Below are 27,968 nucleotides of genomic sequence, written 5' to 3'. Positions count from 1 at the left end.
CAGGCACACAGGGTGCGCGCCGAGAACGAGCGAGGGATTCCCTCTGACGTCATTGCTAGGATACCAAACAAACACTCCGCCGCGCCGGCCGAGCTCCTTATATGGCTAATTGCGTCACAGGAACTCCGGGGAGGCGGGGCCGGGATCTCCTCCCGCCGAGGGGTCCGGAACGCAGCCCCCGAGACCCCAGAGGTTCCAAAGGTCATACAGGTGAGCAGGTCCAAGCTAAGAAAGACCCCTTGATGGTCAGCGCGAGGCTCTGTTTAACCCGGACTGAAATTTTGGGAAGTTTGCGAAGCGCGGAGCTAGTGACGTAAGCAAGGGGGCGGGTCTCGGGCATATAAATACAGGCTGGCGGCTCTGGGCTTCATTCATAAGACTGAGAGCTACCGCCACGGCAGGGACACGCGGAGCCTGGACTTGGGGAGTTGATTATTGTGGTTCTTCTTCTTGAGGATCGTGAAACTAATTTTTTTCCGGAAAGAAAGTTTTTGGAAGAATTCTTCTAGATATTTCTTCGTTTATTTTGGAGGAGCGACTCTTTTCGTCTTCTTTATTTCTCCCCTCCCCCGTGAGACTCTCCGGACGCGTGGAAGAGACCGCACCTGAAGCGAGTTCTGTACAGCGGGCAGCGCTTTCGGCCTCTGGGGGAGCGATCCCCGCTTGCTCCTGGGTCCTACGGAACCTGGACTTTCAGGAGGTGTAGCAGCATCCTGTAGGGGTCTGTACACTTAAGAAGGACTGCACAGAAACTTTGCCACTGTTGGAGCAGGACGAAGGCCCTCCCGAGCTTCACCGAACAGCGTACTTTGGGGACGGCCTCGGCTCACCCCGGAATCGCACCTTACTTACCCACCCGGCCATAGCCTTGGCTTCCCGGCGACCTCAGCGTGGTCACAGGGCCCCCCCTGTGCCCAGGGAAATGTTTCAGGCTTTTCCCGGAGACTACGACTCCGGCTCCCGGTGCAGCTCTTCACCCTCAGCCGAATCTCAGTATCTGTCTTCAGTGGACTCCTTCGGCAGTCCACCCACCGCCGCCGCCTCCCAGGTAAGTCCTAGACCATAGAGGTACTGCTTTGTAGGTCTTATACTTTAAGTCTAGGGTGCCGCGAACACCCGCCACCCATCAAAGCCGCGCCAAAACCCAGGATCTGAATTGGCTTACGGTGCACTTTGCAAACTGCAAAGAATCGGGAGATGTTTGCAACTGGTCCTGTGCGCGGAGCGCGGGGAGGGAATGCAGCTGGGCAAGCTTTGAGGCGTGTGTTGGCGGGGGGGGGGGGTGTACTCCAGTCAGTGCAACGTGTATGCCGCAGCAGAGCTCAGAACTTTTAGCCGGCTCCGGACAGTCCCCGGCTTAGATCCCCAACCTGAAGCTAGCGTAGTTACGCTAGAGGAGAAAACCCGGGGAAGCTACCAGTAGCTTCCTCTTCTTTTCGCCTCCTTCGGAGCGCTGATTCTAACACCCGATCGCCCTCCATCTAGTCGGGAAAGCGGGTCTCGAACCCTCAGCTACGCTGCCTCCGCCTCCTGCGCGGATACGTAACGGGGGACCCGTGCGTAACGGCTGACGCGCTGGAATCCTCCGTCTGACGCGGGGCACGCACGGCGCGCAGCGCCCCCTTCGTCCGCCCCGCCCCTGACGTCCCGGGAGCGTTCTATTTTGGAACGCCGGGGCCACGTTGCTAAGGGAGGGGGCAGCTTGGCGTTCCGATTGGTCGCCGCAGCGCAAGCTTTGGCCAATCAACTTTCCCTTCCTATTTGTAGGGCTCAGTTCCCTTCCCCCTCTGTGTCCCCGGAACCCGTGGTTCCTCGGCGCTAGGGTCTCTTACAGAACTCTAGGGAGAGAGCGAGGGGACTCGTGTCGCGACTAGAGCGACTTCTCTGCGATCCAATGGGTCTGAGAGGACCTTGCGGGGATCTGGCCCCTCGGCTCTCAGAAGCAAGAGGTGTCTGTTTGTGTGCCGGCGTTTTTTCGGGAGATATGGTGCTTGTCACCTTCGTCTCCAGGCACACAGAGAAACTCTTTTATTCCTTCTGCTCTGGACACCCGGCTCATCTAGTGTGTCTGAAGACAAAACTAGAACCGCTAGCGGGAGGGGAACCAGGCAGGTGGTCTCCAGGAGCTCCGCCCCCCCTGAGTTCCCAGGGCGCTGATTGGCTGGCGAGCCAGCCCGTCCCTCACCACGCCCCCCGGGAGAGTAGTTCAGCCTAAAGAGCAATTCTAGGATTCCACTTGCGGGTGGGTGGGCGATGAGCGCTTCTAGGGCTTGGGGGCTCGGGTCCTACACCCTTCCCTCTCCGCGAAAGTCTGAGGGAGCCCGATTGTCACTTTTCTGTACCTGTCCGTCTACCTTAACCTGTCTATCACGGTCTCACTAAGGAGAGGCAGTTACTTGAAACGATGCTCTCAACTCCTAGGCCTGTCCCCCACCACCGTTTTAACTGGGATCCCCGCCCCTGCCCGAGACCTCTCACAGAGGGGTGTGTGTATGTGTGTGTGTGTAGAGGAAGGCTTGGTCTAAGGCCTCTCCCTCTCCCTCCCCTTGCCTCTGGGGTGGGGGTGGGGTGTTGTGGCTGTGTGTGTGGCTGTGGCTCCATCCCGGGGTTCTGTCACCCGGCTGTGTCCAGCCTCCTCCCCACCCCCCCACACCTAAGAGTCACCAACCCGGGGTGTGATTCACCACCCGCTGGAACCGTGCAACCTTTCCCCGAGGAAGAAGGAGGAGGTAGAAGCCAGTTGAGCAGAAATCCTCTCATTAACCACTGCGTCACGGTGTAGTGGAAGGGTGGGTGTTGTGGCTTTTTGCCTGTGACACACACATCCACACCCGCTCACCCTGTGCTCACTCACGGGGTCGGTGTGTGTTATGTGTGTTGGGTGTGTGTGTGTCGGTGTCTTTGTTTGTGTGTCTACGCCTGTGTGTGTATGTGTCACCCTGTAGGAGTGCGCCGGTCTGGGGGAAATGCCCGGTTCCTTCGTGCCCACGGTCACCGCGATCACAACCAGCCAGGACCTCCAGTGGCTCGTGCAACCCACCCTCATCTCTTCCATGGCCCAGTCCCAGGGACAGCCACTGGCTTCCCAGCCCCCGGCAGTAGACCCCTACGACATGCCAGGAACCAGCTACTCCACACCAGGCATAAGTGGCTACAGCAGTGGCGGAGCTAGTGGCAGTGGCGGGCCTTCAACCAGCGGAACTACAAGCGGACCTGGGCCTGTCCGTCCAGCCCGAGCCCGGCCTAGGAGACCCCGAGAGGAAACGGTGAGCATGGGGCATCAGGAGTTGGCCTGATGGGGGAGAAAGCAAGAGATGCAGGAACTTTATCACTGTTGGGGTGGTGGTCTGCTAAGGCCTCAAGGCTGCAGCAACCCTGTCATTCTTGCTTTAGTAGAGGGTCCTGTTTGGGTTCTTGGGGGTTCTGGAAGAAGAGGAGGTTTGGCATGGATTTAGAACATGTGCTGGGTCCCCAAACCTCATAGCCTTTATTTCCCCTACTCAGCTTACCCCAGAGGAAGAGGAGAAGCGAAGGGTTCGCCGGGAACGGAACAAGTTGGCAGCAGCTAAATGTAGGAACCGGAGGAGGGAGCTGACTGACCGGCTGCAGGCGGTAAGGATGGTACCTGGGTGCAGTGAGGGTGTGCTGAGGGCTCTCTCCCCATTCTATGTCCCCTGCCTCCAGCTGTGTCTCATCCTGGCATGAAAACACATGGGTCTAGGGACAGTGAGGCCAGATGGGGTGGCCCTGGCCACAGAGTTCCCTACCTACTTGTGTCCACTCTTGGCCACACCCTCGATTCTCTGATTTATGACCCCATGCACCTCTCTCCTGGCCTCCTTCCCACCTGGAGGGGAGCTCCAGTCATTTCTGTATTTGGTCATGGGCATGCAAAACATTTTTGCCTCAGTTTCTCTCTCTCTTCAACCCCTCAGCAAATGTTCCAGGCCCCTTTTACTTTGAACATTATGGAGAATCTGTGAAATTAATTATTTTACTGAATGTCAAATGCCCATCTCTTGCTCCAGCTACCCACAGTTCTCCAGAACTTGGGCTGATGGCATGCACCCAAACCCACTCCTTTCTATGCCCAATCTCAGCCTGAGAATTCCCTACTTTATGCTTACAGAGTGCTCTGCTACCCCTTGAGAAATCCAGGGAAATTCTCTACTTTCCTACTGGATCTCTTCCCTGGGAGTTGGGGAGGAAGGGGTAACAGCAGAGATGACATTAAAAACCCCATAACAATTGTTTATTCACTCAACAAACCTCTGAGTGCTTCCTGCACATCAGAGACTTCCCTGTGCACCTGGCCTCTTTCCCATCCATCCATTGGGCACATGGGGAAACTGAGACTTGCAAGAGGAAACGGAGACTATGCTGAAGGTCACTAGGACGCCAGTCTCAGGGGGTTTCCTTTCTGTCGGGAGCTGCAGCTTCAGGCTCAGCAGCAAGTCTAGGGGGAGCCTGGAGCCACCTTCTCTAGTCACTGACATACCTTTGCTCTTTCCTCCCTCTCTCCTCGGACCTGGCCTGGGGCCTCAGGAGACAGATCAGCTGGAGGAAGAAAAGGCAGAACTGGAGTCGGAGATCGCCGAGCTCCAAAAGGAGAAGGAACGTCTGGAGTTTGTGCTGGTGGCCCACAAACCGGGCTGCAAGATCCCCTACGAAGAGGGGCCCGGGCCTGGCCCGCTGGCGGAGGTGAGAGATTTGCCGGGGTCAGCATCCGCTAAGGAAGATGGTTACAGCTGGCTGCTGCCGCCCCCGCCACCACCGCCCCTGCCCTTCCAGACCAGCCAAGACGCACCCCCCAACCTGACGGCTTCTCTCTTTACACACAGTGAAGTTCAAGTCCTCGGCGACCCTTTCCCCGTTGTTAACCCTTCGTACACTTCCTCGTTTGTCCTCACCTGCCCGGAGGTCTCCGCGTTCGCCAGCGCCCAACGCACCAGCGGCAGTGACCAGCCTTCCGACCCCCTGAACTCGCCCTCCCTTCTTGCTCTGTGAACTCTTTAGACAAACAAAACAAACAGTCCCACAAGGGAGAGAGATTTGGACGAGGAGGAGAGAGGGGAAGAGACAAAGAGGGCGTGTGGCCTCCCTGACTCTTCTGTCTGACCCTCTGCCGCCACTGCCGTCGGACAGGAGGACCTCCTTGGGTTTTGTGCGGGCCTCTTGTTTCTGTGCCCCGGCGAGGCCGGCGGGAGAGCTGGTGACTTTGGGGACAGGGGATGGGGAGGGAATGGATACCCCCAGATACCTGTTGGTCCTGTCACTTCAATCCAACCTCTGGGGATGGGTGGCGTGGGACAAGAGAAGGGCGCTGCGGGAGTGCGGAGGGCTGCGGGCGGGGCTGGAGCGCGCAGGGAGGCCCAACAAGGAATCGCCACACTCCCCCTGGCCCTTCCACGCCCACCCTTGAGGGGGCTGGCCAGTCTGCTCCCCCAGCACCCCGGCCTTGGCTTAACCACCCCACGTTTCCACGAGGTTAGAGCCTCCTCTGGGCAGATTTGAGTCCCCCTAGGGGGAAGCCAATGGCCCCTCTGAAAACCTGCTTCCCCCCAGACCTAATCTGAAATGTGAACTTCTTCCTTGACCGTCCGACCGCTCCCTCCCGGTAAAACTGGCCAGGATGGAACTTTCCGGCCTCCTGGGACCCGGACCCGGCCCCGGCCCTGCTGGTGGCCAGCCCCCTTTGCATTGCAGTGTTGTGCCCAGCCCCTCCTCCAGCCGCCCGGCCGTCCTTGTTGGGCCTTTCTGGTTTCCGGCAGCAGGGGGCGCTGCGCCGCCGTCCTGCTGGACTGCTGTATACTGTGAATGAGCCGGCGATGGGGGGCAGGCCGGGCGGGCAGAAGCCCGGCCCCCCAAAGCCTTCCTTGGGTCTCCCCTGCCCCACCGCCTCCTTCTCCCTGGGACAATGAGTTAGATCCAAAGGGGTGACAGATTCGACGGGGGCTGACAGTGATCCGTGCCCTTGGCCTCTCTCCTCAGGACCCTGGGCCGAGCCCTGGCCTTCTTGGAGGCCCTGCCTCCTTCCCCAGCCTAGGACGCCAACTTCTCCCTGCCCTCGGCGCCCCACGTCCTCCCTCTCCAGAAGGGGAGCGAGGGGCTCGGCATTCTCGGGAGAAGTTTTAAGGGCTGAGGCTTTGGCCCCCGACCCCCAATGTTTTGGGACTGGCCAACTTGGAGGGGCCGGGCTGCCACCCTCCCTTCCCCCGGCCCCTGCAGCCCATCTGGGTCCGGCTCTCCCTCCCGCCTGTCCTTGTGCTTCACGTCATGGGAATTTCATCGTGAGGCAAATTTCTATTTTTTAATATGGGGGGTGGCCCCGCCCCCTCCGTGCTGCATGGACCACACATTCCATGGCCGACCCATGTCCGGCCCTGGCCCAGACCCTCCCGAGCTATTTATCCCTTTCCTGGTTTCCGAAAGGCACTTATATCTATTATGTATAAATAAATATATTATATATGGGTGTGTGTGTGTGCGCGCGTGCGAGTGTGTGAGCGCTTCTGCATTTACCAGCGTGCCGTGGAGTTGGACTGCTTCTGGAAACTTTGAACCCGTCTGTCTGGCTGTCTATCAGACGTCTCCCTTCTTGTCCAGGCCCCTCTGGCTGTGCTGTCAGTCCCTGAGGGCCTTCCACAGTGTCTTCTCTCTCTGGCCATGTCCACCTGTCCTCTTCCTGACTGTCCCTGATCCTCCAGCTGTCTGCTGACTCTGGGTTTGTTGGGGACATGAGATTTCATTTTTGTGAGTAAGCTGAGGGATGTTAGATTTGTACGATCTGTATCATTGAGAATTCTGGGTGCGAGTGTGAGACTTTGTGCGGGGCCTGCCCCTGCCAATCACAATTTATTGACTCCCCAACCCCCACTCCATGCTGTATTTGTGGATCTTTTGTATTTTGCACCTGACCCGGGGGGCTGGGGCAGGCTGGCACTGGACTGCTCCCCTCCCCCTTTGGTTCTGCACTGTCGCCAATAAAAATCTCTTAAAAATGCATGCACCAGGCCTCTGTGTCTATTTTCTCTTGGCATCCATTACCTGGCTTCCTTTCAGCAGGAGAAAGTAAGGTTAGATTGCTAGGAAGACCACACACACACACCCAGGAGCTCCTACAGCAGGATGGAAGGACGCTGGACAGTGAGGAAGACTTCCCATGCACACAAACTGTGCCTCCTATTAGGAAAAGTAAGGAGGCAGAATATTAGCTGTGAGGAACTGATGTGCTGATGGGTTTCAGAGGTGTCCTGGTGGGGGAGGAATTTACAGGAAACTGTAAACTTGGATGCCTGATGGTTTAAGCAAAAGTTGAGCAGGTAAAACCTTCCATAGGAGAGGTTTTAGAAATCCCAACCTCCCACAAACGAAGACCATTCAGGCTGGGAACAGAGATCCCAGGATTATATGAACTTGATCTTGGATCTCTTGCATTTGAGATGAGTTTCCTTTGTTTTTGTGTGACCATTGCTTTTGGGTTAGAACTGGATCCAGAGCTAAATAAAAATAAATAAATAAATAAATAAATAAAAATAAAAAATTGCCATTTTCTCTTTTCAAAGATACAGTGGAGATTCCCCACTGCAAAATCCTAGCCCTCTTTTACTGCATGGCAACAAGCAATCTGGGAATGGAGGGTCTGGCAGGTCACTTGAATTTTTTGTTGTTGTTTCTTTTGAACCCAGGGGTGCTTAACTACCCAGCCACATCTCCAGCCCTTTTTAGTTTTTATTTTGAGACACTAAGTTGTGGAAATTCTCCCTAAGTTACTGAGGCTAGCTTTGAACTTGCAATCCTCTTGTGCCCCTGCATCAGGCTTAAATTTCTTAGTAAATGAATAAACAAGAGAATATTTATTTATTTGTAATTACTGAGGCTTGAACCCAGGGGTGCTGTATCCCTGAGCTATACCCCTACATCCCAGTCCTTTTTATTTTTTGAGATACAGTTTTGCTAAATTGCCCAGGTTAACCTGGAACTTGCAATTCTCCTGCCTCAGCCTCCTATGTAGCTGGGATTACAGGTGTGCACCCCTGCACCAGACTGGAATTAATTTTAATTAATCTAAAAAATGTAAAAAAATGTGATAAGAACCTTCACTAGGGATACTGTAAAGACCAAGCCCCAGGCCCTGCCTGCCTAAGACTCACGGTCCAGTGGGGGATACAGACTAGTCCCCAGACAGGGACAACACAAGTAAACAGGGCTGAGGGGATCTATGGGGCTAAGGGAGCTCAGCAAGACTTCTTGGAGGAGTGGACAGCAGAGTTCTAGAGGACAAATGGAGAGTACAGAAAGTGATGAGAAAAGACTGAGGCCAACAAAATAGCAGGTGCAGAGATCTGCTTGTGGTGTTGGGGGGAGGCTTCATACATACTTCACATTTCCATCGAGGGAGCTGGGTGTTCATGGTGACTACAGCCAAGGGTGTGGAGCAAGAGGTCAGCAGGTGCCAGTTTCTTCATGCAATTAAATTTTAGCCTGTGAAATTTAGATCTTGAGGACATTAGAGAGCCATGGCAGGTTTTGAGATTTAGGTTGGGGCAGATTTGTGCTCTAGGTTGATTTCTCTAGTCACCAGGTTAAGAGTGGCCGGGGTGGTGCACACTTGTAAATCCAGTGGCTCAGAAGGCTGAAGCAGGAGGGTCACAAATTAAAAACCAGCCTCAGCAATTTAGTAAAGTCCTAAGCAACTTATTGAGACCCTGTCTCTAAATAAAATAGAAAAAAAAGGGGGAGGTGGGGATGTGGTGAGTGGTTAAGCACTCCTGGTTTCAACATCTGGTACAAAAAAAAAAAAGAGTGGCTGGAAGAGAGGAGGAAGCCTGGAGAGGAGGCAGACAGGGCTGTGAGGAAGGGCTTGGAAGAGACCCAGGGCAATGGCATAGAGAGAAGAGGAAGCATTCAAGAGACATTTAGAAGGCAGAACAGGCAGGATTTGTGGAGTGGATAGCTTTCCAAGGACAACCACCGGGCAGGAGTAAATAGCCCAGGGGTCTACCAAAGCTGGATGTGATGACCTGACCTTGGAAATTATGCTTCTTCAACTGCCTGAGACTTAATGTGCTCATCTGCAGAATGGGGCTGTCTTGCTCAGTCAGGGGGCTTGTGCATGCCACGTGATAATATAGGTACAGTTGTTACCATTCCCCCAAGGCCGTTATTGGGTCCACCCTGATCCCTGACCTAGACCACTTCCCATTCTATAGCTCACCCCTCCCTTATCTATTGGAATGTTCCCCTGCCTCCTCACCAGGTGAGGTCTCCCTGTTAGGTGCCCTCTTTCTCTACCTTTGCCGGTAGCTATCACCTTTGCAGTTGTTCATTACTTGTACAATACGTGGCTGTTTCGTGTTTGTCTGCCCCCACTGGACCGGCTGCACCAAGAAGTCAGGGCTAGGGTTGTCATCACCCTCGTGTCCCCAGCACCATCCGGATACAAGGCTGGAACCAAGCAGCTACTCAAGGAAAGCTTTTTGAATGATTGAGTGAAAGAATGAACAAATGAATAAACATTTGACTAATAAGTGCGTGAATGATTCAATAAATAAGCGAGCAAACGACTAAATGAATGAGCCAGTGAAGGAGAACAATCCAAAGTAAATCCCCAATTGCAAATATCCTAGGACTATATAGATGAAATGTTATTCATCTTCTAGAATCATGTTTTATGTTCCCGGGGAAAAGTAAACAGAGAGACGCGGGTGGAAAGAGAATAAATTGCGAAGTAGAAAACTGCAGCGACATCTAGGTGCTGGCAGAAGGAGAGTCCTTTAGGATAAAACACTCGCTGGAGATTAACTTGGAGGAATTGAAAAAAAGTGCAAGATCACACGCCCGAAAGGTGGAATTGAACCACTCTGTCGCTAGACAGCTACAGGTTTGAAGCCTGCACCCCAGACCACTGAGGATCATCCGGGCAGGAAACTCTACTCCCTCGAAGCTATATAAAGTACTAAAAAGTCTTCATTTTAGCATCATGGTTATTAAACTCCGCCGTGGAGTGGATAATAAATTACAAGACCCATCAATTATGTGGATCCGCTTATCACAGTGGGGGTCTTTTTAAAAGTTTTTTTCTAAGTTATGGCATCAATAGTACTCATAATGGAAACTGCCTAATTTACATGGCGCCTTGCATCCTGGGAATCAGCTCCCCCGGACCTGGCTAGTTATTAAAGGGACAGGAGTTCCTTTTTCCAAAGTGAAAAGTCAGTGTTATAAAGAGAACAAACTCAAAATTCGGAGCCCAGAAGCTCTATTCCCGGAAAATTCCCAATTCTTCTGCAGAAAAGTGAGTGAGTTCCTGACATAGCATGATTTAGCCCAAATCCAGAGACGCCATGCAGGCAGCTATGGGGCTAGTGCGACGCCTGCTGTTCCATTGTGTAACTGCGGGGGGATTTCAGAGCTCTTCGTGAACTTTATTGAGCCTCTACTGACTCCCAGGCACTGTGCTAAGTTCTGGGAATGATAGACATCTTGTCCCACTGCATTGAGACATTAGAGATCATCAATTTCTACACCTGCGTGTTATGGTAAGGGAAACTGAGGCAGCCCATGCACCTGGGAGAACTGAACCCATGCCATTATAATTATTAGTACAGAAAAGGCGATTCTTTTAGAAAACAAATCAGTGATTCCTTGACGGCAATATTATTCGCTCGCATGAAATTCTCCCATGACTTCCAGCTCAGAGTAAAAGTCAAAGTTCTCTCCCTGGTTTACAAATCCCTACGATGTAACCCCTTTCTGCCCTCTAACCCCGTCTCCTATTCCCCCCCTACACTTGGCTCCAGGCATGCAGCTGTCCTGCTGCTCACACCAGTCGCGTTTCCTCCTTTTGTTTGCGGGTCCCCCAGCCTCGGTTTCTTTTTCTCCATGTACTTGCGGCCTCCTTCCACTCTGGCTTCTGCTCAAATATTAACACCAACTGCCCAGTTTAAAATAGCAAGCCCTGTCACTCTCTCCCCTTCCCCTCCATCACCTCCATCACCTCCATCACCACTTGCTCCATGTCTATATGCCTGTTGTCTGTTCCCGGGACACTATCAGCTCCATGGAACTAGGGACTTTTTGTTCATTGCTGTAACCCTAGTCCCTAGGGGTGCTTCACTAGGTAGGAGATGTTCAGGAAACGTTGAAAGGATGAATGAAAGAACGTTCTTACTATTTTTCTCTGAGCCTCAGTCTCCCCATCTCTGTAGAGCTCTAATACACTGATCTCACAGGATGAATCATTCTGAATCCATGAGTATACACGTCTGGTATTGAGTCAGGCAACTGGGAGGCTCTCAAGAAAATTTATTTCCATCCTCAACTTTTTTTTTTTTTTTTTTTTTTTTTTTAGTGGAGTGCCAAGGATGGGCTTGGGGCTTTAGCTATTCCTGGACCCAAAATTCAACCAGCCCCTCTTAATACTGGAAACTAAACCCAGAGGCTCTTCACCACTGAGATACAGTGACATGGCTACATCAACGTTTATAGCAGCTCACTTCAAAATAGCTAAACTATGCAACCAACTTTGATGCCCTTCAACAGACGAATTCCAAGTCCTTTTCATTTTTAATTTGAGACAGGGCTTCACTAACTTGTTGAGGAGCTCTTTAAATTGCTAAACTGGCCTTGAACTTGTGATCCTAGTGTTTCAGTCTCAGGGATCCCTGGGATTACAGGTGTGTCCTCTCTGCCACGCATGGGGCTTCCTCTGCTCTCTGATAGAAGAAAAAATACTTTGCCTTAGAAAACTAAGAATAATAGCATCTCAGAAATGTTGCTATTCTTTTTAACTTGGAAATTTAAAATATTGTGCCTGCTTGGAAAATACAGATTCAAGAAAAGCCCCCTGAGCCCCCTTTGTCTTAATTATTTTTTAGTTGTTGAGGGACCTTTATTTAATTTACTTATTCATAGGTGGTGCTGAGAATCCATCCCAGTGCCTCACACATGCTATGCAAGCAAGTGCTCTACCGCTGAGCTACAACTCCAGCCCTGCCCTTTGTTTTAGATAGCTACAGTTGGGCATCTCGTGTAAACAAAATCAGTGCTTGTACTAGTACTTAGAATATCATTATCTGTCTCCTAAAATGGCACATCCTCTAGTGGCAAGTGATATGAATTTATGTGAGGCATGAATGGATATTTTAAATGTTAATATTTTGGGGTTTATCTTTACTCTTCTATTTCTGGCAAGTAATACTGACTTCCTTTCAAGGTGGGGAAATAACTTTTTTTGGCTTCTTTTTAGATATATACGACAGCAGAGTGTGTTTTGACATATTATACACACACAGAGTGTAACTTATTCTAATTAGGATCCCATTCTTGTGGTTGTACATGATGTGGAGTTAACTGTCATGTCTTCATATACGAACACAGGAAAGTGACATCTGATTCATTCTACTGCCTTATTTCCATCTCCCTCCCTTTCCTTCATTCCTCTTTGATTAATCAGTGAACTTTTCTTCCCTCTCCCTTCCTTATTACGTTAGCATCCACATATCAGAGAGAATATTTGCCCTTTAGTTTTTTGTGATTGGCTTATTTCACTTGGTATGATAGTCTCCTATTCCATCCATTTACTGGCAAATGTCATGATTTCATTCTTCTTTATGGCTGAGTAATATTCCATTGTGTATATACACCACATTTTCTTTATCCATTCATCTGTTGAAGGGCATCAAAGTTGGTTGCATAGTTTAGCTATTTTGAAGTGAGCTGCTATAAATGTTGATGTAAGCATGTCACTGTATTATGCTGATTAGGAAATAACATTTCTTTTTCTTTCTTTTTTTTTTTTAGTTGTTGATGGACCTCTATTTTATTCATTTATTTATATGTGGTGCTGAGAATCGGACCCAATGCCTCACATTTGCTAGGCAAGTGCTCTATCACTGAGCCACAATCCCAATCCCCCAAAATAACATTTCTTTATAAAATATTTTTGTTCTATTTAGTTTTGTGTGGTGCTGGGGATGGAGCCCAGGGTCATGAATAGCTAGGTAAGTGCTACCACTGAGCTACCTCCCCAGTCCTTTTTATTTTTTGAGACAGAGTCTAAGTTGCTGAAGCTGGTCTCCAACTTGTGATCCTCCTGCCTGATCCTCCCAAGTCGCTGGGATTACAGGTATGCGCACCACCCCCTTCCCCAGCTCTAGCTTTATTTCTTAATCAATTTAAAGAAAAATATCAGGTAAATTGCAGAACAGTTGGTTTAAGGGACATGAAAGACAAGAGGGGCTGAAAGTTTGGGAAACCACGTCATGACTAACAATGGCAGGTTCTGTTTACTGAGCATTTATTATACGCCAGGCCTGGTACCAAGGGCTTTACATGTAGGTATAGTTAGGGCGACAGTTTTCCACTGGGGTGAAAGTATATATGGTCGAGGTCATACAGCCAAGATGTAGGGGAGTTGAGATTCAATCCTAAATCCGTGGATTTTTAGACTTCCTCCCCCTCCCCCAGTTTAGTTTTAGAACCCGCAGCTCACAGACGTCATGAGGGAGGTAGTTCCAAGACAATGGGGACGGAGTGCAGTGGGTGAGGAAGGACATTTGGGAGGTCGCCTAGACAAGGCCTCCTGACTGATTAGGTATTGGAGGGAGGCAGGGGTCTGGGATGTCACGACGTGGGCAAGTCCCTGAGTTGGAAGTCGGGTAGGATGAGGCAGAGGTTTGGGTATGTGTGTGGGGTGAGGGAGTCTTCCACAAGGTCAGTGGACAGTGGCCTGGGTCCCAGGTGAGATGGCTGCACAGTAGGCAGCGTGGGCTCCATTAGTGACGTCTGCCTGCAGCACGGGCACGAAAGTGGCTGCCAAGGCTCGGTTAGCCCTGCAATGGGCGATCTCTCAGCCTCTTCCCTGGATCATTTAATACTCTAAACAGATGGAAGCAGGGGGCTTCTTCCGCAGAGATGGGTGATGTTCTCCTGCAGTGTCACTTAAGTGCTTTCCAGTGCAGGAAGGTGAAAGTTGAAGGGGACTTGAAGCACAGGAGGCGTTGGTTTTCCACAGGAGTCTTTATTACAGTGTAAATCCAAGCGCAGGCCTCCTTTGGGCCCCATGCAAAGCCCCTGCTTTGGGGATACCGGTGTCCTGGAGACACCAACCCCTCACAGCGCTTCCAGTGGCCGGACCACGGAAGTGCAGGGCGGCGCCCTGCCTAGTCAACTACAAGTCCCAGCAGGCCCCGCGGGCAAGGTTCCTTGTCTTCCCCAAACTCCTAGAGCAGAGCCACTTGGGAAATGTAGTCATGGCCGCTCAATTTGAGCTCTTTCCCTAGTGGGAGTGATCCTGACACCCACTGGGAAATGGCTCAGGCCGAAGAGCGGTGAGGGTGGGGGTAGCCAGGAGATGGACTGGGACAGAGAGCTGCTGGGGTTGGGGGAAGGCGTCCCTCGGCAGAGACACCCCTCTCATTCGGCTTTGGCTTTGGATCCGGAGGCTGCAGCTGCTGCTGAGGCAAGGGCTCCAGTCCCTGGGATTTTAGCTCGGATCCTGAGGGAGAACCACTTGGGGTCACCAGGTGTGGTCAGAGATGCCAAAGGCCATGGAGATTGGGAAAACTGAACTGGGGAACTAGTCGAGTACCCCAGACCAGCTCCTGCCTCCACCTAATGGCCTAGATTGGAGTCATCTCTCATCCTGCTCTGAGAAGGGGGCATGTAGTCCCAAGAGACTTAGCGACCCCTGCAAGTGTCTGGGAAGATAAAAGGAAAAGTTCCCACGCTCCCCATTTCCCCTCCCGTCCATCTCCGCCTCAGGCCCTTACTTAGCTTTGATGTGGCTCAACTGATTGGTCACCAATCCCACATACTGGTCGATCTGGGCCTGGGGAAACCAAGGAGGAAAAGAAAGAATTGGAAGGAGTTCTCTTCAGTTCACCTCTAAATCAGAAGCTGTGGGGAGTGGCCCACCACTCCACCTTCAACTCTAATAAAGTCCCCTTGGATGACAGAGGTTCAAGTGTAAGGTCATTGGCTGGGCCATGTTCCCCATGGGGCAGAGATGTCAGACCTGCAAGTATCTATCTGCCAAGTGAGCACCTTGGTTGATCCTTGAGTTTGTGTCTGTGTTCGCCTGCGTGTGCTGTGAGGTATGGAGTAATGAGTCCCTGAGTGAACTGATTTAAATATTAGTTTAATTCACAATGTTAGCTGACTCTATGTGTCTCGGTGACTCCAGTCTGTGAGTTAGGTCCACCTCTCTGGCAGGACATGTATCATTTGGCTCTCAGCTGGCTGAGAAGGAAGTGTCAGTCCACCTGCCTGACTCTGGATAGGATGGATGTCAGTTGGTCCTGGACATTCCAGTGGTCGGGAGAACAATCACCTCTCCCAATTTTGACTGACATGAGAGGCAATCCCTGACTGTTTCAGGTAATGAAGGCACCTATCAGGGTGCCTGACTTTGGCTGGGATGGGTGTCAGTTAGACCCAGCTATGCGTAGGCTATATGGCATTGATCTGTCTGCCTCTGTATTTCGGTCTCAGTGGTATGAGGGGGTGGGGGGGAGGCAGCATGCTCCCATCTGCCTGGATGAGTGCTATTCAGCCCCAGGATGTGGCAGAGAGAGGAGGCAGCTAGGCTTGCCCTCTCTGGCTCGGACATGCCAATTGGACCTTGGAACTGCCCTCAGCTACCATCACACTTTGGATCTACCATCAGAGGCTGAGTTAGTCCATCTGCCCTGGGTTGGGGCATGCCCGTTGGATCCTGGTTCTATCAACTAAAATGCATATTAGACATATTAGATTCTAGTTCTGATGAAGGGCAGCAGCCAGAAACCTGGGTCTGGCTGGGATATCTGTAAGTGGGACCTGGTACTGGAAGGGAGGTTTGTCCTACCACCCGTGTTTGGCCCTGGAGCTTGCCACACGCACCTGGTGCTGCCGATACAGCAGAGGAACGGTGAATAAAGCAATCACTCCTGCAGGACAGAGACGGAGATCAGGGGAGACGTCTCCTGGGAGATCAACAGCTCCAACTGGAGCTTCATCCCCCACCAAACTCCACAACCCACCTCCCCACGTTGCCCTCCAGACACCCCAGCTCACCCAGAATGAGAAGAGTCAAGCCGTTGAAGACGGCACCCACGAAGGTCAAGATGTAGAAGAGGAGAGCCAGCTGGGGGTGAGGTCAGGGTCATCAGGGTCTATGGGCTGGGAACTTACCCAGCCATGGTCCTCCCATCCCCCTCCCAGAAATGAGTGCTGGGAACCCAGGAGGGCTGTGGGCAGGGGCTTCAGGACACCTTGAGGGAATCCACCAGGTCTTCGACAAGGAAGAAGTGCCGCAGCTGGGTGGCTGTGGAAACCACGTGGGAGGCGATCTGCTGGGACAAACGTTCTGTCTGCTCCTGAGTCAAGGTCAGATCCACATCCAGGTAGGCCCTGATGGGACAAAGTCGTGTGGAGTGAGTCAGTGGGTGGATGGGGCTCAGAGTGGGAGGAGGGGGCTCAAACAAGGGCAATAATGAGGGTTGGGGACAACACCGGTTAGGACTAAAGGACAAATCAAAGGAACCACATGAAGAGGGCTGGGGTCAACATGGGGGTCATAAGAAGGAATCAGGAATTAAGGGATCCAGGTTAAGACCAGTATTGTGGGTCAGAACCTGCTTTAAAGTCAGGTCAGACTAGAAATTAGAATGAGAAGGGGCGGGGCCAGTGCCAGATGCCAGTTAGTGCCTGACTTGAGGTCATGGGTCATGGTTTAGGGCCAGTGCTGGGGCCTGATGGAATTGGGGTCAGGGGTTCTCACTGAAAGGGGTTGGCGCCATCCCCCCGGTGCACAGCCTGCAGCACTTTGCGGTAAACCCTGAGAGAGATGGTGCCGCAGAGCAGCAACAGAGCCACGTGGGCGGCCACCGACACGATGCTAAAGTGCAGGAGGCAGAGGAGGGAGACCATGAGGCCAGTGAAGACCACGCCTGACGTCCTCGTGTCCTTCCAGTACAGCAGGTCCGCCACTGTGGAGGGGGAGGCATCAGGCTGCAGCTCGAATCTGGCCTGTCTGACCTCTTGATCCCCATTTCTGTCCCACACCCGCACCATGCCTTCTAACAGTGCACCTGTCTGAGCCCTAACTGGATTTCCTGTTTTTTTTTTTTTTTTGGGGGGGGCAGATAATGAGGATTTAACCCTGGGGACAATTTACCACTGAGTTACACCCCCAGCCCTTTTAAGTTAATTAATTAACCAATTTTGAGACAGAGTCTTGCTAAGTTGCTGAAAGTCTGCTTAAATTGCTGAGGCTGGCCTTGAACTTGTGATCCTCCTGCCTCAGCCTCTGAAGTCACTGGGATTATAGGCATCCGCCAATGGGCCCAGCTTTAATTCATTGTTTTTAAGAGCTAAGCTACTTTCCCCTAGTGTGGCTGTTCTTTTTTTTCCTTCCTTCCTTCCAGGTACTGGGGATTAATCCCAGAAGCAGGCGTTCTTCCACTGAGCTATACCCCCAGCCCTTTTTATTTGGGGTCTAGCTAAATTGTTCAGGCTGGCCGGGAACTCGCTATCCTGCTCCAGCCTCCCCTGTGGCCAGGATTACATGCAAGCACCTCCATCTCAACACCTCAGTCATTTCATTCTGCTGAATCCTATACTTATCTCAGGGTCTTTCACTCTGTTTCCTAACCCCTCCTCCCCTTGACCCCAACAGTGAGGCGAGCACCCTTCTTCTACAGATATTCTTACCTCCTGGAGCTTCTATTTCTGAGATAGACCCCCAGGGGTGGCACTGCTGTGTGGACCAGCTGTGTATTTTTTAATGTCATGAATTTTGTCAGGTGGCTTACCAGCAAGACTTACAAGTCTTATTTCCAAGAGCAACATAAGAGTGATCTTTTCCCAACATCCTGCCCTGCAACGGAGGTTGTTCTTTTTCAACAACCTGGTTTTTTTTGCCGGCCTGACAGTGTAGTGACAACTCCTTGACAGTCTTACCAACACGTTTTCCTAAGTCTTCAATATATTCATAATACCGTGCTCCTTTCTAAGCCCTAATTCAAATTTCTGACCCCTTTCAGAGATGCTAACTCACCTCTCAAGCCTTGCCTGAGCCCTGAGAGGTGACTTCCAGGCTCCAAGGTTTCAACTGTCATCTACCATCCTCCCAATAACCCAGTCTCACTTCAGCCCCAAACGGTGAGCTCAGTGGTCTTCTAGTTCCCTCCAGACCCTCCCCATCCTCTCACCCTCACTCCAAATCAAACTGACCCATCCCACCCCCACACCAGCCCTCTCACTTCGGTATTCTCCCTATACCCATCCTGGCATTTACTTCCAAATAGGAAAGGACCCCCACTCCCAAGTGCAAAGCACTCCCAGGCAGGTTCCTCAAAGTCCAGGCCAGTAGGTGGGGGAGGGGCAGGGTCGCCTGAGGCGGGGCCTAAGTTTAGGCATGCTGGGGGGAGGGGGCCTCGCACTTGCAGCTGTGCTGGCTTGTCCAATCCCTGAGTGACAGCACCGCCTGGGCCTGAAGCTGGGGGAGGGGACCTTGTTGCTCCCAAGCCTCAAAGCCCTGGCTTGGAGGAGAGGGGGACCCCAAAAGCCCTCCAAGCCCTCCCTAGACTCCCCCTGACTCCCCCCAGCCCCAGCTTGCAGTGCCGGGGAATCCCCGACCAATAGGAAACTTGCCCCAGATTGGGGCGAGATCAGGGCACATCTGTACCCTCTCCGCTGTCCCCCAACCCCAGTCCCAGGCTGCCCCATAAACCCACCTTTACTCCCCATCTTGACTCTAAGGGAGAGGCTGCAGACACCACTGCTTCTCAGAAATTTTGCCCACTTGTGGAACCCGCAGGGAGGGAGTAGAGGGGCGGAGCCCCTGTGTACGCAGCCAATGGCTGTCCATAGAGGTGGGGCCAATTCCAAAATTGGAACTCTTTGTAAACAGCGGAGAACAGTGATGTCTACAACCCACCTATGGCGGTTCCTGGAGGCAGAGTACGTTTAAAAGTAAGGCTGGGTCTATTTACAATGGGTCAATAGACGTGGTCAGGGAAGAGAAAAATTTTAAAAGGAGTAGAATTTACTTATAAAAATATCATAGCCGGGCGCGGTGGCACCTGCCTGTAATGTCAGCAGTTTGGGAGGCTGAGGCAGGAGGATCACAAGTTCAAAGTCAGCCTCAGTACTTTAGCAAATCCCTGAGCAACTTGGCAATACTCTGTTTCAAAATAAAAAATTAAACGGGCTGGGGATGTGGCTCAGTGTTAAGCACCGCTGGGTTCATCCCTGGTTTGAAAAAAAAAAAAAAATCCTATAATTGCATACAGGAGAAAGCCTATATTTTCAGAGATTTGGCATGTCCACAATCGGCATGTAGGGAGTCCAAAAGAGGGAGGATTCATTTTTAGCAGTCAGTCCTAATGCTTGAAGGAGGGCTGACTTCTGGAATGGGAGGGTGACTACATAAAAGGAGCCAATGGTAATCTCAGCTAAGGGGAAATTTTGCTAATTTCCCCACTGTCCTGTGTTCCTTTGCCAGGTTGGCCCCTTTAACTTCCAGCCCTCCCACATTTAGCCTGCTGTAGTCCAAAGGAGCATCTGCTCACACACTGCTTACCTAGAATGTGTGGCTGCAGTGTGAATTCTGACTGATTCCTGCTATGGAGACACTGTCCCAAGACTGGCTCCGGCTCCAGTGGTCCCCATGGCTCCTCTTCCTCGGCCAGCGAGGGCTCACCAGGCCCAGAGTTGGAATCTGGGGATCCTGGTTGGGATGGAGTGCCAGTCTCAGGTGTCCTACAGCTGGGGCTGGGCTGGGGGGTCAAGACCTCAGGTGGCGAGGACTGAGAAAATCCACGTGGTAGGTCCAGTTCTGGCGCAGTAGAGAGAGAAGGTCGTGAGTATTCTCCTTGGAGGTGCCCCAAGAGACCACCCACCCCTCTTGGCTTAGGTCCAACTTGGACATCTTACCTTCCTTAGCCGCTCCCTCCTCCAATCCATCAGGTTCCTCGTCTTCCAGTGGGGTGGAGCTGCTGGTGGCAGAGTCCTCCCCAGATCCCACTCCCCTGGCAGCCCAGCCCAGTTGGTCCAGCCGGAGCCTCAGATCCTCCAGAGGGCGTCCAGCAGGAGGTATGGTGTCAGGATCACCCCGGCGTCCAGGCTCTGGGGACTGGCTCAGGCTGGGTATGCTCTCCAAGCTGTCTCCTAGGCCGGGCTGAGGGGGCAGGTCTCGGGGTTCTGAGACTGAACGGCCCTGAGGCCGCGGGCGGCGGGCAGCTGAATCTCTACGGCCCCCAGAGCCCACCACACCATCGAAGGCGATGTAGGAGAAGGTCAGCTCCCGGGGGGTACCCCAGTCTTGGGATGTGGTCTCCTCCTCCTCCTCCTCTGAGAATTCCCGGGCTGTGTGCAGCTCCCGAAAATCTGAGTCGTCGTTTCCTCCTGTTGGGCAAAGAAGGGCTGTGAGCAGAATCCTGACCTACACAGGTGCCCCTTTCAGTTCCCACCCTCATATCCCCCCATCCACTTACCTTCTGTGGAATCAGGGGTAGAAGAGGCTGTAGATGGAGCTTCTTCTGCAAGAAGAAAAGAAATCAAGACTCTTAAGAAGCTTATAAACTCTGAATCACAGAAGTGCCAGTCCTGGAATCTAGGATGATCTGAATTAAGGAATCTTAGAATATTTTGAGCCACAGGATCAGGACATTCTGCATATAGACTGCAAAATCTTAGCATCACTGCTGTCAGAGGCTCAGAGTCTAACAAGTAAGTTCCTATCCAGGAATCTTAATCTTAGAATCTTCAACTTAAGGATCTTGGGAGGTTTCAATTTACTCTTTAAACAACCATTTACTGAGTGCCTGCTATGTGCCAGGCACTCTTCTAGGCCCTGGGAATACACCTATGAGCAAAACAAAAGTCCTGCCCTCATAGAGATTACATCCTATGGGAGAGGCAGAAAATACATAAGTAAATATATGACAAAGGGTCTTAATAAGTATGTGAAGAAAAATAATCAGGATAATAGGAGAGAAGGAGAGGTGGTGCTGAATAAGATGGTGGTGCCAGATAAGATGGTCCTGAAACCTTCTCTGTTAAGATGATATTTGAACAGAGGCCTGAATGAAGTAAGGAAGCCATGAGGACCTCTAGGAAGAGCTTTCCAGGCAGAGGGGAAAGCTAGTGCAAAGTCCCTGAGGCAGGCACTATGCTTAGCATATATGGTGAGTGGAGCAGTGTAAATGGAGCAAAGTGAGGGGGAGAAAGGGCAGGAGATGACAGGAAGACTAGCAGGGGTGGGGTGGGGAATAGACCAAACAGCAGGCACTCACTTTATAATGCGAGATAAGAACAAGATCTTAGAATGTTGGGATGAGACTCTGAAATTCTTAGAATTGGGGCATCTGGACACTCCAGACATGCAAGTGGCTAGATCTGAGAATGTTGCCATCCCCAGCTGTCAGAACCTCTCTGTGTGGGACAGAGGACGGTAAATACGGACTGCTAGAGGTCTGGACTTAAGAGATCAGGAAGATCAGACCAAGCATTTTCAACTGGGAATCCAGCCCCTAAGAACTCGGTTGGGGCTCTGCACACAGGTGATGTCTGCACATAAGGTTTGGAAATTGAAACAGGACGCCCCCTGCCCCCACTCCGCGACTTCGGCTGGAGAATCAGAGGCCTGGAGCTGAGTGGGTCTTCCCCAGGATTACCACTGATGAGTGGAAAAGCCTGCTGAACACCCAAGAGTCCTAGCACTAACCCAGGGATGGCTTTTCCAGAGACAGGGGATTGGACAATTTGGGCTAGATTAGGGCTGCTTCTCGGGTAGACTAAGAGGGTGGGTAATGGGAAGTCATACCTCTCTTCTCCATCCTGGCTCTGCCCCTCTATTCAACCCCCTCCCCGCCAGCTGCGGCCAGCACCAGAGCCCGGGGACAGCTCCCCGCGCACCTCCTCATCCGGAGGTTGGGCGGGGCGACACATCCCAGCGCCCTGTGCGCCGGGGTCCACTGTCCCCATCTCCTCCCTGTTTCACCCGGGTTCTCCAGGTCAGGCTGCCCCCGCGGCTGCCAGAGCGCAGGGGGGGAGGGGAGAGCTTCCTTTGTCTCCTTCGTCTCCTCCCTCCATCCCGGCTCTCCTGCGGCTCAGCGCCCAGGGGATATCAGGAGGACCCCACTCGGGCCTCTGAGACCCACAACAGGCCACAGCCTCCCTACTCACTGCAGTGGGCGAAGACCGGCAGGACCTGCCCCATGGCCCCCCTCGGGCCTGCATCGGGACCCCAGCCCACTCCGGCAGCGCCGCCCTGGGCCCGGGGCCGCGGGCGCTCATCTCCGCCGCGCCCACGCCACCGCCGCCATCCTCGCCGCCTCCTCCTCCCGGGCTGCTCCAGCAGCCGCCGCCGCCGCCGCCCTCTGCTCGGCTTGGCGAGGGCGGGCGGAGCCGCGGCGGGGAAGGCACTGCAGCGCGGGACCGGGGGCGGGGCCAGAGGACCCGCGGGGCGGAACCGGAGGGAGGGCGAGGGGGCGGGGAGACACCGACGAACGCGGGAGAGGGCGAGGCCTCTTTACTAGAGGGGCGGGCTTAGGAGGTTAGATGGCAGGCCTGAGGGGCGGGGTCTGTGTGGAAGTGGGCTCAGCCTTCAGGGGAAGAGGACAGAGCCTGGGACTGGGTGAGGGGCCCGAAAGAATGCTCAAGCGAAAAGGACGGGGCGTGGGTCCCAGAGTTGGTTGGAGCGGGTCTAGAGGTGGCACTGAAGAGTGGGAAGAAAGAATCTAGCGCTCGGAGATATGCTCCGATCCTAGGTTTGCAGAGGGAATGAGAAAGAGGGCGGGAAGAAAGTACTCTGAAACTTTCCAGGCAACCGGTGGAGCTCACCAGCCTGTAGGATTATTCAAAAAATTGGGCGGGGTCACAGCTAGAGGCGTGGCCTAGAGGGACTAGGCACCAGAGAGTGGCCATAACCTGGAGAGAAGGGGCCAGTTTCGACCAGCGGGAATTTAGGGGTGGGCTGAAGTTGAGGAGCTAGAGGCGATGCCAGGACTGCGAAAATTAATTTCTCTCTCTTTCTTTTTTTCTTCCAGTACTGGGGATTGAACTGTGCACAGGTCTTGGGGCAGGACTGCGAAAATTGGAAGACTTCAGGCTGTGGGCTTGAATTGATGGCAGGACCTGGAAGTTAAAGCAACTGGGGACCCCTGGAAAAGGGTCCAGAAGGGAAGCAGTCCGAAAAATATTGTACTTAAAGGTTTTGCTGGAGGCGGGACCACTGAGGTGGGCGGAGCTTGGATTGAACAGGGCTGGGATTTGAAGCCCACGAAAACACAGATTCTAGAGCTAATTTCTCTGTGACACCGATGAACATTTTCTGATTCAGTTTCCTCTTCTTGACGTATAATAGTGTAACGAATATGGCAGGTGCTGTGTAATAGTGTGCTGCTATCACTTTTTTTTTTTTTTTTTCGGATCCAGAGCCCAAACCCCACTTTGGAGGTGCGGGAGAAAGTAGTCCCAGGAATGGAATTTCTTTTAGTGATCCGGCTTGGGTGCAGGTCAAGGGGTAGGAAAGAGATTTACTTGGTTTCAAATCTCACAGCGAGGGATTAACAGTGTGTTGGGGGGGGGCGGGTCAGGTGCTGAAGGTGAAGCCTTCCTGATAAGAGATGGCGGCCCTTGCAGGTCTGCTGGAGTGTCTCCTCTGGCCGACTCGCAAGGATGAAGAGGCAGAGAAGGAAGAGGAAGCTGGCGCCCAAGGGCCTCAGTCTCTCCTGGCTGCGCCGCGATGCTCCCAGAGGCCACACGGGGGTGTGGCAGCATCGTCCGGCCTGCGCTTCGGAGCCAGCGCAGCGCAGGGTTGGCGAACGCACATGGAGGACGCGCACTGCGCTTGGCTCTCCTTACCTGGGCTGCCGCCTGGCTGGGCTTTCTTCGCTATCCTCGACGGCCACGGAGGGGCGCGAGTTGCCCGCTTCGGCGCGCGCCACCTGCCAGGCCACGTGCTCGAAGAGCTAGGCCCAGCGCCTAGCGAACCCGAGGGCGTGAGCCAGGCGCTGCGCCGAGCCTTCTTGAATGCCGACGAGCGGCTCCGCTCGCTCTGGCCCCGTGGCGAACCCGGCGGCTCCACTGCGGTCGTGTTGCTGGTCTCCCCGCGCTTTCTATACCTGGCGCACTGCGGTGACTCGCGCGCGGTGCTGAGCCGCGCCGGCGCCGTGGCCTTCAGCACCCAAGACCACCGGCCCCTCCGGCTGCGGGAACGCGAGCGCATCTACCACGCGGGCGGCACCATCCGTCGCCGTCGCGTCGAGGGCTCTCTGGCAGTGTCTCGAGCACTAGGCGATTTTGCTTACAAAGCGGCTCCGGGGAGGCCCCCCGAACTGCAGCTAATTTCCGCGGAGCCTGAAGTGGCTGCCCTGGCACGCCACACTGAGGACGAATTCGTGCTCCTGGCCTCTGACGGCGTGTGGGACGTTATGTCTGGTGCTGCGCTGGTGGGACTGGTGGCATTGCGCCTCCGTTTGGACCTGGCCCCAGAGCTTCTCTGCGCGCAGCTGTTGGACACGTGTCTGTGCAAGGTCCTGGGGGCAGGGCATAGTATCACTGAGGCTTGGAACATGGGGGAGATCTGCAGCATTTGTGGGAGAAGGGATTTTAATAGACCAGGGGTTGGGGAACAACTAGAGGGTGTGTATGCTGGAATGCGCAGGGCCAAAATACGGAGAGGGGAGAGCCTGTGGTATGGTTTAAGATACAAAGGGAGCCGGGCATGGTGGCACAAACCTGTAATCCCAGATGCTTAGGAAGTTGAGGCAGAAGGATCACAAGTTCCAAGTCAGACTCGGCAATTTATCCAGCCCTAAGCAACTGAGCCCTGTCTCTAAATAAAAAATAAAAAGGGTTGGGGATGTGGCTCAGTGGTTAGGCGCCTCTAATCCCCAGTACCAATACAACAACAAAAACAAACAAACAACAAAAAGGGCACAAAGGGAGAGTAGTGCTAGACAAGTAAGAGGGAGGGAGTTAAGAAACACGAGGGGCTGGGGATGTGGCTCAAGTGGTAGCATGCTCACCTAGCATGCATGAGGCACTGGGTTCGATTCTCAGCACCACATAAGAATAAAATAAAGATATTGTGTCCACCTAAAACTGAAAAAATTAATATTAAGGAAAAAAGATTGAAGAACTTCATATAAAAGGTGTGGTTCTCTTTTAGTAGGGTGGGGCTAGGACAGGGAGAAATTGGTGTAAGTGGGAGAAGGCTTGGTTTTGACTGGCAGATGGGTGAGACTTGAGAGGCATAGGCATAACTAGACTGAGGAGGACTTCAACTTTGGGGTTGTTGGTGTACTTCTAAAGACTTGAAACTCTGCACAGTAGCCTTCAACCCTATGCTACCGGTGTCCTTTTCTCCACTTTATCCAGGGCAGCCTGGACAACATGACCTGCATCGTGGTTTGCTTCCCAGGGGCTCCCAGGGCTTGTGAGGAGGCCATCAGGAGGGAGCATGCGCTGGATACAGCCCTGGGCCGCAGAGTAGCTGGTGAGCAGGCACCCAGCGCCCCATGGGAGGGGCATTGGCAAGCAGGGGCTCTCCATAACCCTTAGCTCTTCTCAGAGCTGTGTGCCTCTGCTCAGGAGCCCCCCAGTCTGAACACAGTTTTCAGGACTCTGGCCTCGGAGGACATCCTGGATTTGCCTCCTGGGGGAGGACTGCACTGCAAGTGAGTTGGGGTGGGGTGGGGGAGGGGTCATCAGAGGAGGATCTCCTGAGAGCCTCCCTCTGCTCTTCAGGGCTGCAGTCATTGCTGAAGCTTATTCTCAGCTCTTCCAGGCCTCAGAAGAATGTTGGGAGGTAAGGACCCTCTGGGTTGTTTATTTATATTATGCTGGGGCTTGAACCCAAGGCCTTCTGCATACTAGGCAAGCACTCTACCACTCTGCTACACCCCCAGCCTGTGTTCTTAAAGGTTTTTATTGGGGACACATAATCCAGGAACACATAAACTTCCTAGTGATGGGGAATTTGTGTGTGTGTGTCTGTCTGTCTGTCTGAGTGATGTTGCTGTTGTTTTGTTGGGGGAGGTACTAGGGTTTTTTGTTTTGGGTTTTTTTTTTTTTTTACCAAGAATTAAACCCAGAGGCACTTAACTACTGAGTCATATTCTTAGCCCTTTTTAAATATTTTATTTAAAGACAAGGTCTCCCTGAGTTGTTTAGGGCCTCACTTAAGTTGCTGAGGCTGGCTTTGAACTCATGATCCCCCTGCCTCCGCCTCCTGAGCCATTGGGATTATAAATGTGCACCACCATGCCTGGCTGGAACTAGGGATTTCACCCAGGGACACTTTACCAATGAGCTACATCCCGAGCCCTTTCTATTAATTTGGGACAAGGACTCTCTAAGTTGCTGCAGCTGGCTTTGAACTTGTGAACCTCCTGAGTCAGCCTCCAGAATCACTGGGATTATAGGTGTGCACCACTGTGCCCAGCGGTGATGGGCATTTTGAAGCCAGTGAGGGCAGGAACTTTCCTGATACATTAACACATGCTCACTCCTGGCCCTGAAGGGGGGTAAATGGGGGATGCGCATGCAGAGAAGAGCTCTGATTCCCTGCCAAGAAATGTAGCTCCTGTGGTGCTTGTAAAGCCCCATCAACCTAAGCACCACCTTCTCCCTCCAGGAATAAGGCAGAAATTTCAGGGAATACTAATGACCAATTTCAAGGCTTAAATGCTCTTCAGACACCACCAAGTTATCTAAGGATGGTCCAGGTCTTGCCCAGATAGCTGAGAATTTGGAGACATGGGGATTGGACTAAGGCTTGGGGTGGGGATCAAGGGAGGAAATCTGAGGGGGGATTGCCCCAGGGCATGGCAGAGAAGGGAGTTTGGTTATTATTATGAGAATGAGCAATGGTTGTTGATAGTTTTTCAGCAGCAGCAGGAGGAGGTATTTGCCAAGATTCTTTTGAGTTGTGAGTGACAGAAACCCAATTCACCCTGGGAAAGCAAAGCGGGGAATTTATTGGGCCATGTAATTGAAGAGTTCAGGGGCTTCAGGCATGGCTGCTTTCAGTTGTCAGAGGAAGTCATTAGGAACCATCTCTTCATTTTATTTTCTCAGAACTGGCTTCATTCCCATGCTGGGTCACCTCGTGAGGTAGCAGAGAGTGGCAGTTCCAGGCTCAGATGCCACTGTCCTAACTGTCCCCAGTGGAGAGAACTTGCCAATTCCCCTATAGTTGTAGCTGGTCCCAAGACTAGTTCTCTTGTCCACACTGGATCACAGCCTGACCAGTCATGGTATCTCCGATTGGCAAGACTGGGGTCATAAGCTGAAGTTGGGGTTGGGGTCCACTCCACTTAAACCTGATGGATTGAGTTAGAGCACTTGCCTAGTTTGTGCAAGGCCCTGGGTTTGATCCCCAGTTTGGGGCTGGGGTGGGTGGAGATGGGGGAGATGGACCCGCACAAGAAAATAAGGTGGGTATTTCCAGAAGACAGTAAATGCTGAGAAGCAGCATGGCATTGACATTTACCTGCTCCCACACTTTGTGTTGCAGAAGGGGCAGGATGGGGCTGGGAAGCCCAGCAGTACCCATTTGAACTCTGCCTTGAACCTGGAGGCCTGACAGCAATTGACCTTTGGGGACCCTCAGCTCAACTGGGACCCCATCAGAACTCAGAAAAAAACTGCCCCTTCCCCAGCTATGTGAACCAGCGGAAGGAAGCAAGCTGATGGAGGAACCCCAGAATACTTATTTCCCCTTCTCCTACTTCTCCCTCACAGAAGAGACTGACTTATGAGGGGAAATTCCACCACCTTCTAGACCAAAAATAACCCAAAACCAAATGTTTGAAATACTTAGAGCTGAACAGATCCTGAGAGATCACCAGGTTCAATGACCTTCTTTTTCCATCCTATTTTCCATCTGTTTTTGAGGGGAGATGGATAAAGTTTCAATCACTAAATTTTAATTACATTAGTAATTCCAAATCATTTTCATATTAAAAAAA

The 27,968-nt window shown here is 52.5% G+C and overlaps 3 protein-coding genes and 1 non-coding gene across 17 annotated transcripts; 2 read left to right on the top strand and 2 right to left on the bottom strand.

The window, feature by feature from the left end:
• The first annotated feature begins 367 nt into the window (after positions 1 to 367).
• Fosb (FosB proto-oncogene, AP-1 transcription factor subunit) lies at positions 368 to 7,005 on the top strand. 3 transcript variants are annotated; one of them, XM_040279545.2, is made up of 5 exons: positions 368 to 1,048; positions 2,946 to 3,266; positions 3,505 to 3,612; positions 4,546 to 4,701; positions 4,842 to 4,981. In XM_040279545.2, the coding sequence occupies exons 1-5, from the start codon at positions 923 to 925 to the stop codon at positions 4,842 to 4,844; spliced, it is 714 nt and encodes a 237-aa protein (XP_040135479.1). In that variant the 5' UTR covers positions 368 to 922; the 3' UTR covers positions 4,845 to 4,981. The 3 variants fall into 3 exon arrangements, with proteins under 3 accessions (XP_040135479.1, XP_005338280.1, XP_040135478.1); XM_005338223.5 differs by having other exon boundaries at positions 4,546 to 7,005; XM_040279544.2 differs by lacking the exon at positions 368 to 1,048 and adding an exon at positions 1,055 to 2,789 and having other exon boundaries at positions 4,546 to 7,005.
• Positions 7,006 to 9,837: 2,832 nt separating this feature from the next.
• Positions 9,838 to 9,924, bottom strand: Trnastop-uca (transfer RNA opal suppressor (anticodon UCA)). The gene has a single exon. It is a non-coding gene; the product is annotated as a tRNA-Sec (tRNA).
• Positions 9,925 to 14,007: 4,083 nt separating this feature from the next.
• Positions 14,008 to 22,422, bottom strand: Rtn2 (reticulon 2). The gene is made up of 10 exons (XM_005338225.5): positions 22,177 to 22,422; positions 20,484 to 20,528; positions 19,924 to 20,394; positions 19,571 to 19,825; positions 16,766 to 16,973; positions 16,257 to 16,395; positions 16,060 to 16,129; positions 15,886 to 15,932; positions 14,775 to 14,833; positions 14,008 to 14,500 (listed from the first exon to the last, which is right to left on the bottom strand). The coding sequence occupies exons 1-10, from the start codon at positions 22,208 to 22,210 to the stop codon at positions 14,419 to 14,421; spliced, it is 1,410 nt and encodes a 469-aa protein (XP_005338282.1). The 5' UTR covers positions 22,211 to 22,422; the 3' UTR covers positions 14,008 to 14,418.
• Ppm1n (protein phosphatase, Mg2+/Mn2+ dependent 1N (putative)) lies at positions 21,910 to 27,929 on the top strand. Of its 12 annotated transcripts, none has more exons than XM_078031866.1 (7): positions 21,910 to 22,004; positions 23,040 to 23,515; positions 23,635 to 24,527; positions 25,375 to 25,492; positions 25,568 to 25,673; positions 25,744 to 25,804; positions 27,515 to 27,929. In XM_078031866.1, the coding sequence occupies exons 2-7, from the start codon at positions 23,473 to 23,475 to the stop codon at positions 27,581 to 27,583; spliced, it is 1,290 nt and encodes a 429-aa protein (XP_077887992.1). In that variant the 5' UTR covers positions 21,910 to 22,004; positions 23,040 to 23,472; the 3' UTR covers positions 27,584 to 27,929. The 12 variants fall into 12 exon arrangements, with proteins under 12 accessions (XP_077887992.1, XP_077887991.1, XP_077887990.1 ...); XM_078031865.1 differs by lacking the exon at positions 21,910 to 22,004 and adding an exon at positions 22,493 to 22,627; XM_078031864.1 differs by lacking the exon at positions 21,910 to 22,004 and adding an exon at positions 22,493 to 22,760.
• Positions 27,930 to 27,968: the final 39 nt, after the last annotated feature.

This window comes from Ictidomys tridecemlineatus, chromosome 15 (assembly GCF_052094955.1).
Source record: "Ictidomys tridecemlineatus isolate mIctTri1 chromosome 15, mIctTri1.hap1, whole genome shotgun sequence".
Classification (NCBI taxonomy): domain Eukaryota; kingdom Metazoa; phylum Chordata; class Mammalia; order Rodentia; family Sciuridae; genus Ictidomys; species Ictidomys tridecemlineatus.
The sequence above is the reverse complement of the archived record's forward strand: the minus strand, read 5'-3'. Positions and strand labels throughout refer to the sequence as shown.

What these genes read in the sequence shown, in the direction of transcription:
- Fosb (XM_005338223.5), top strand. Translation starts at nt 923, where the DNA reads ATGTTTCAGGCTTTTCCCGGAGACTACGACTCCGGCTCCCGGTGCAGC. An exon ending in CCACCGCCGCCGCCTCCCAG is followed by an intron (nt 1,049 to 2,945) that starts GTAAGTCCTAGA and finishes GTCACCCTGTAG; the next exon opens with GAGTGCGCCGGTCTGGGGGA. An exon ending in GGAGACCCCGAGAGGAAACG is followed by an intron (nt 3,267 to 3,504) that starts GTGAGCATGGGG and finishes TCCCCTACTCAG; the next exon opens with CTTACCCCAGAGGAAGAGGA.
- Rtn2 (XM_005338225.5), bottom strand. Translation starts at nt 22,210, where the DNA reads ATGGGGCAGGTCCTGCCGGTCTTCGCCCACTGCA. An exon ending in TACCCCTGATTCCACAGAAG is followed by an intron (nt 20,395 to 20,483) that starts GTAAGTGGATGG and finishes TTTGCCCAACAG; the next exon opens with GAGGAAACGACGACTCAGAT. An exon ending in TTGAGCCACATCAAAGCTAA is followed by an intron (nt 14,501 to 14,774) that starts GTAAGGGCCTGA and finishes GTTCTCCCTCAG; the next exon opens with GATCCGAGCTAAAATCCCAG.
- Ppm1n (XM_078031866.1), top strand. Translation starts at nt 23,473, where the DNA reads ATGGAATTTCTTTTAGTGATCCGGCTTGGGTGCAGGTCAAGGG. An exon ending in CCTGGGCCGCAGAGTAGCTG is followed by an intron (nt 25,493 to 25,567) that starts GTGAGCAGGCAC and finishes AGCTCTTCTCAG; the next exon opens with AGCTGTGTGCCTCTGCTCAG. An exon ending in CCTCAGAAGAATGTTGGGAG is followed by an intron (nt 25,805 to 27,514) that starts GTAAGGACCCTC and finishes TTTGTGTTGCAG; the next exon opens with AAGGGGCAGGATGGGGCTGG.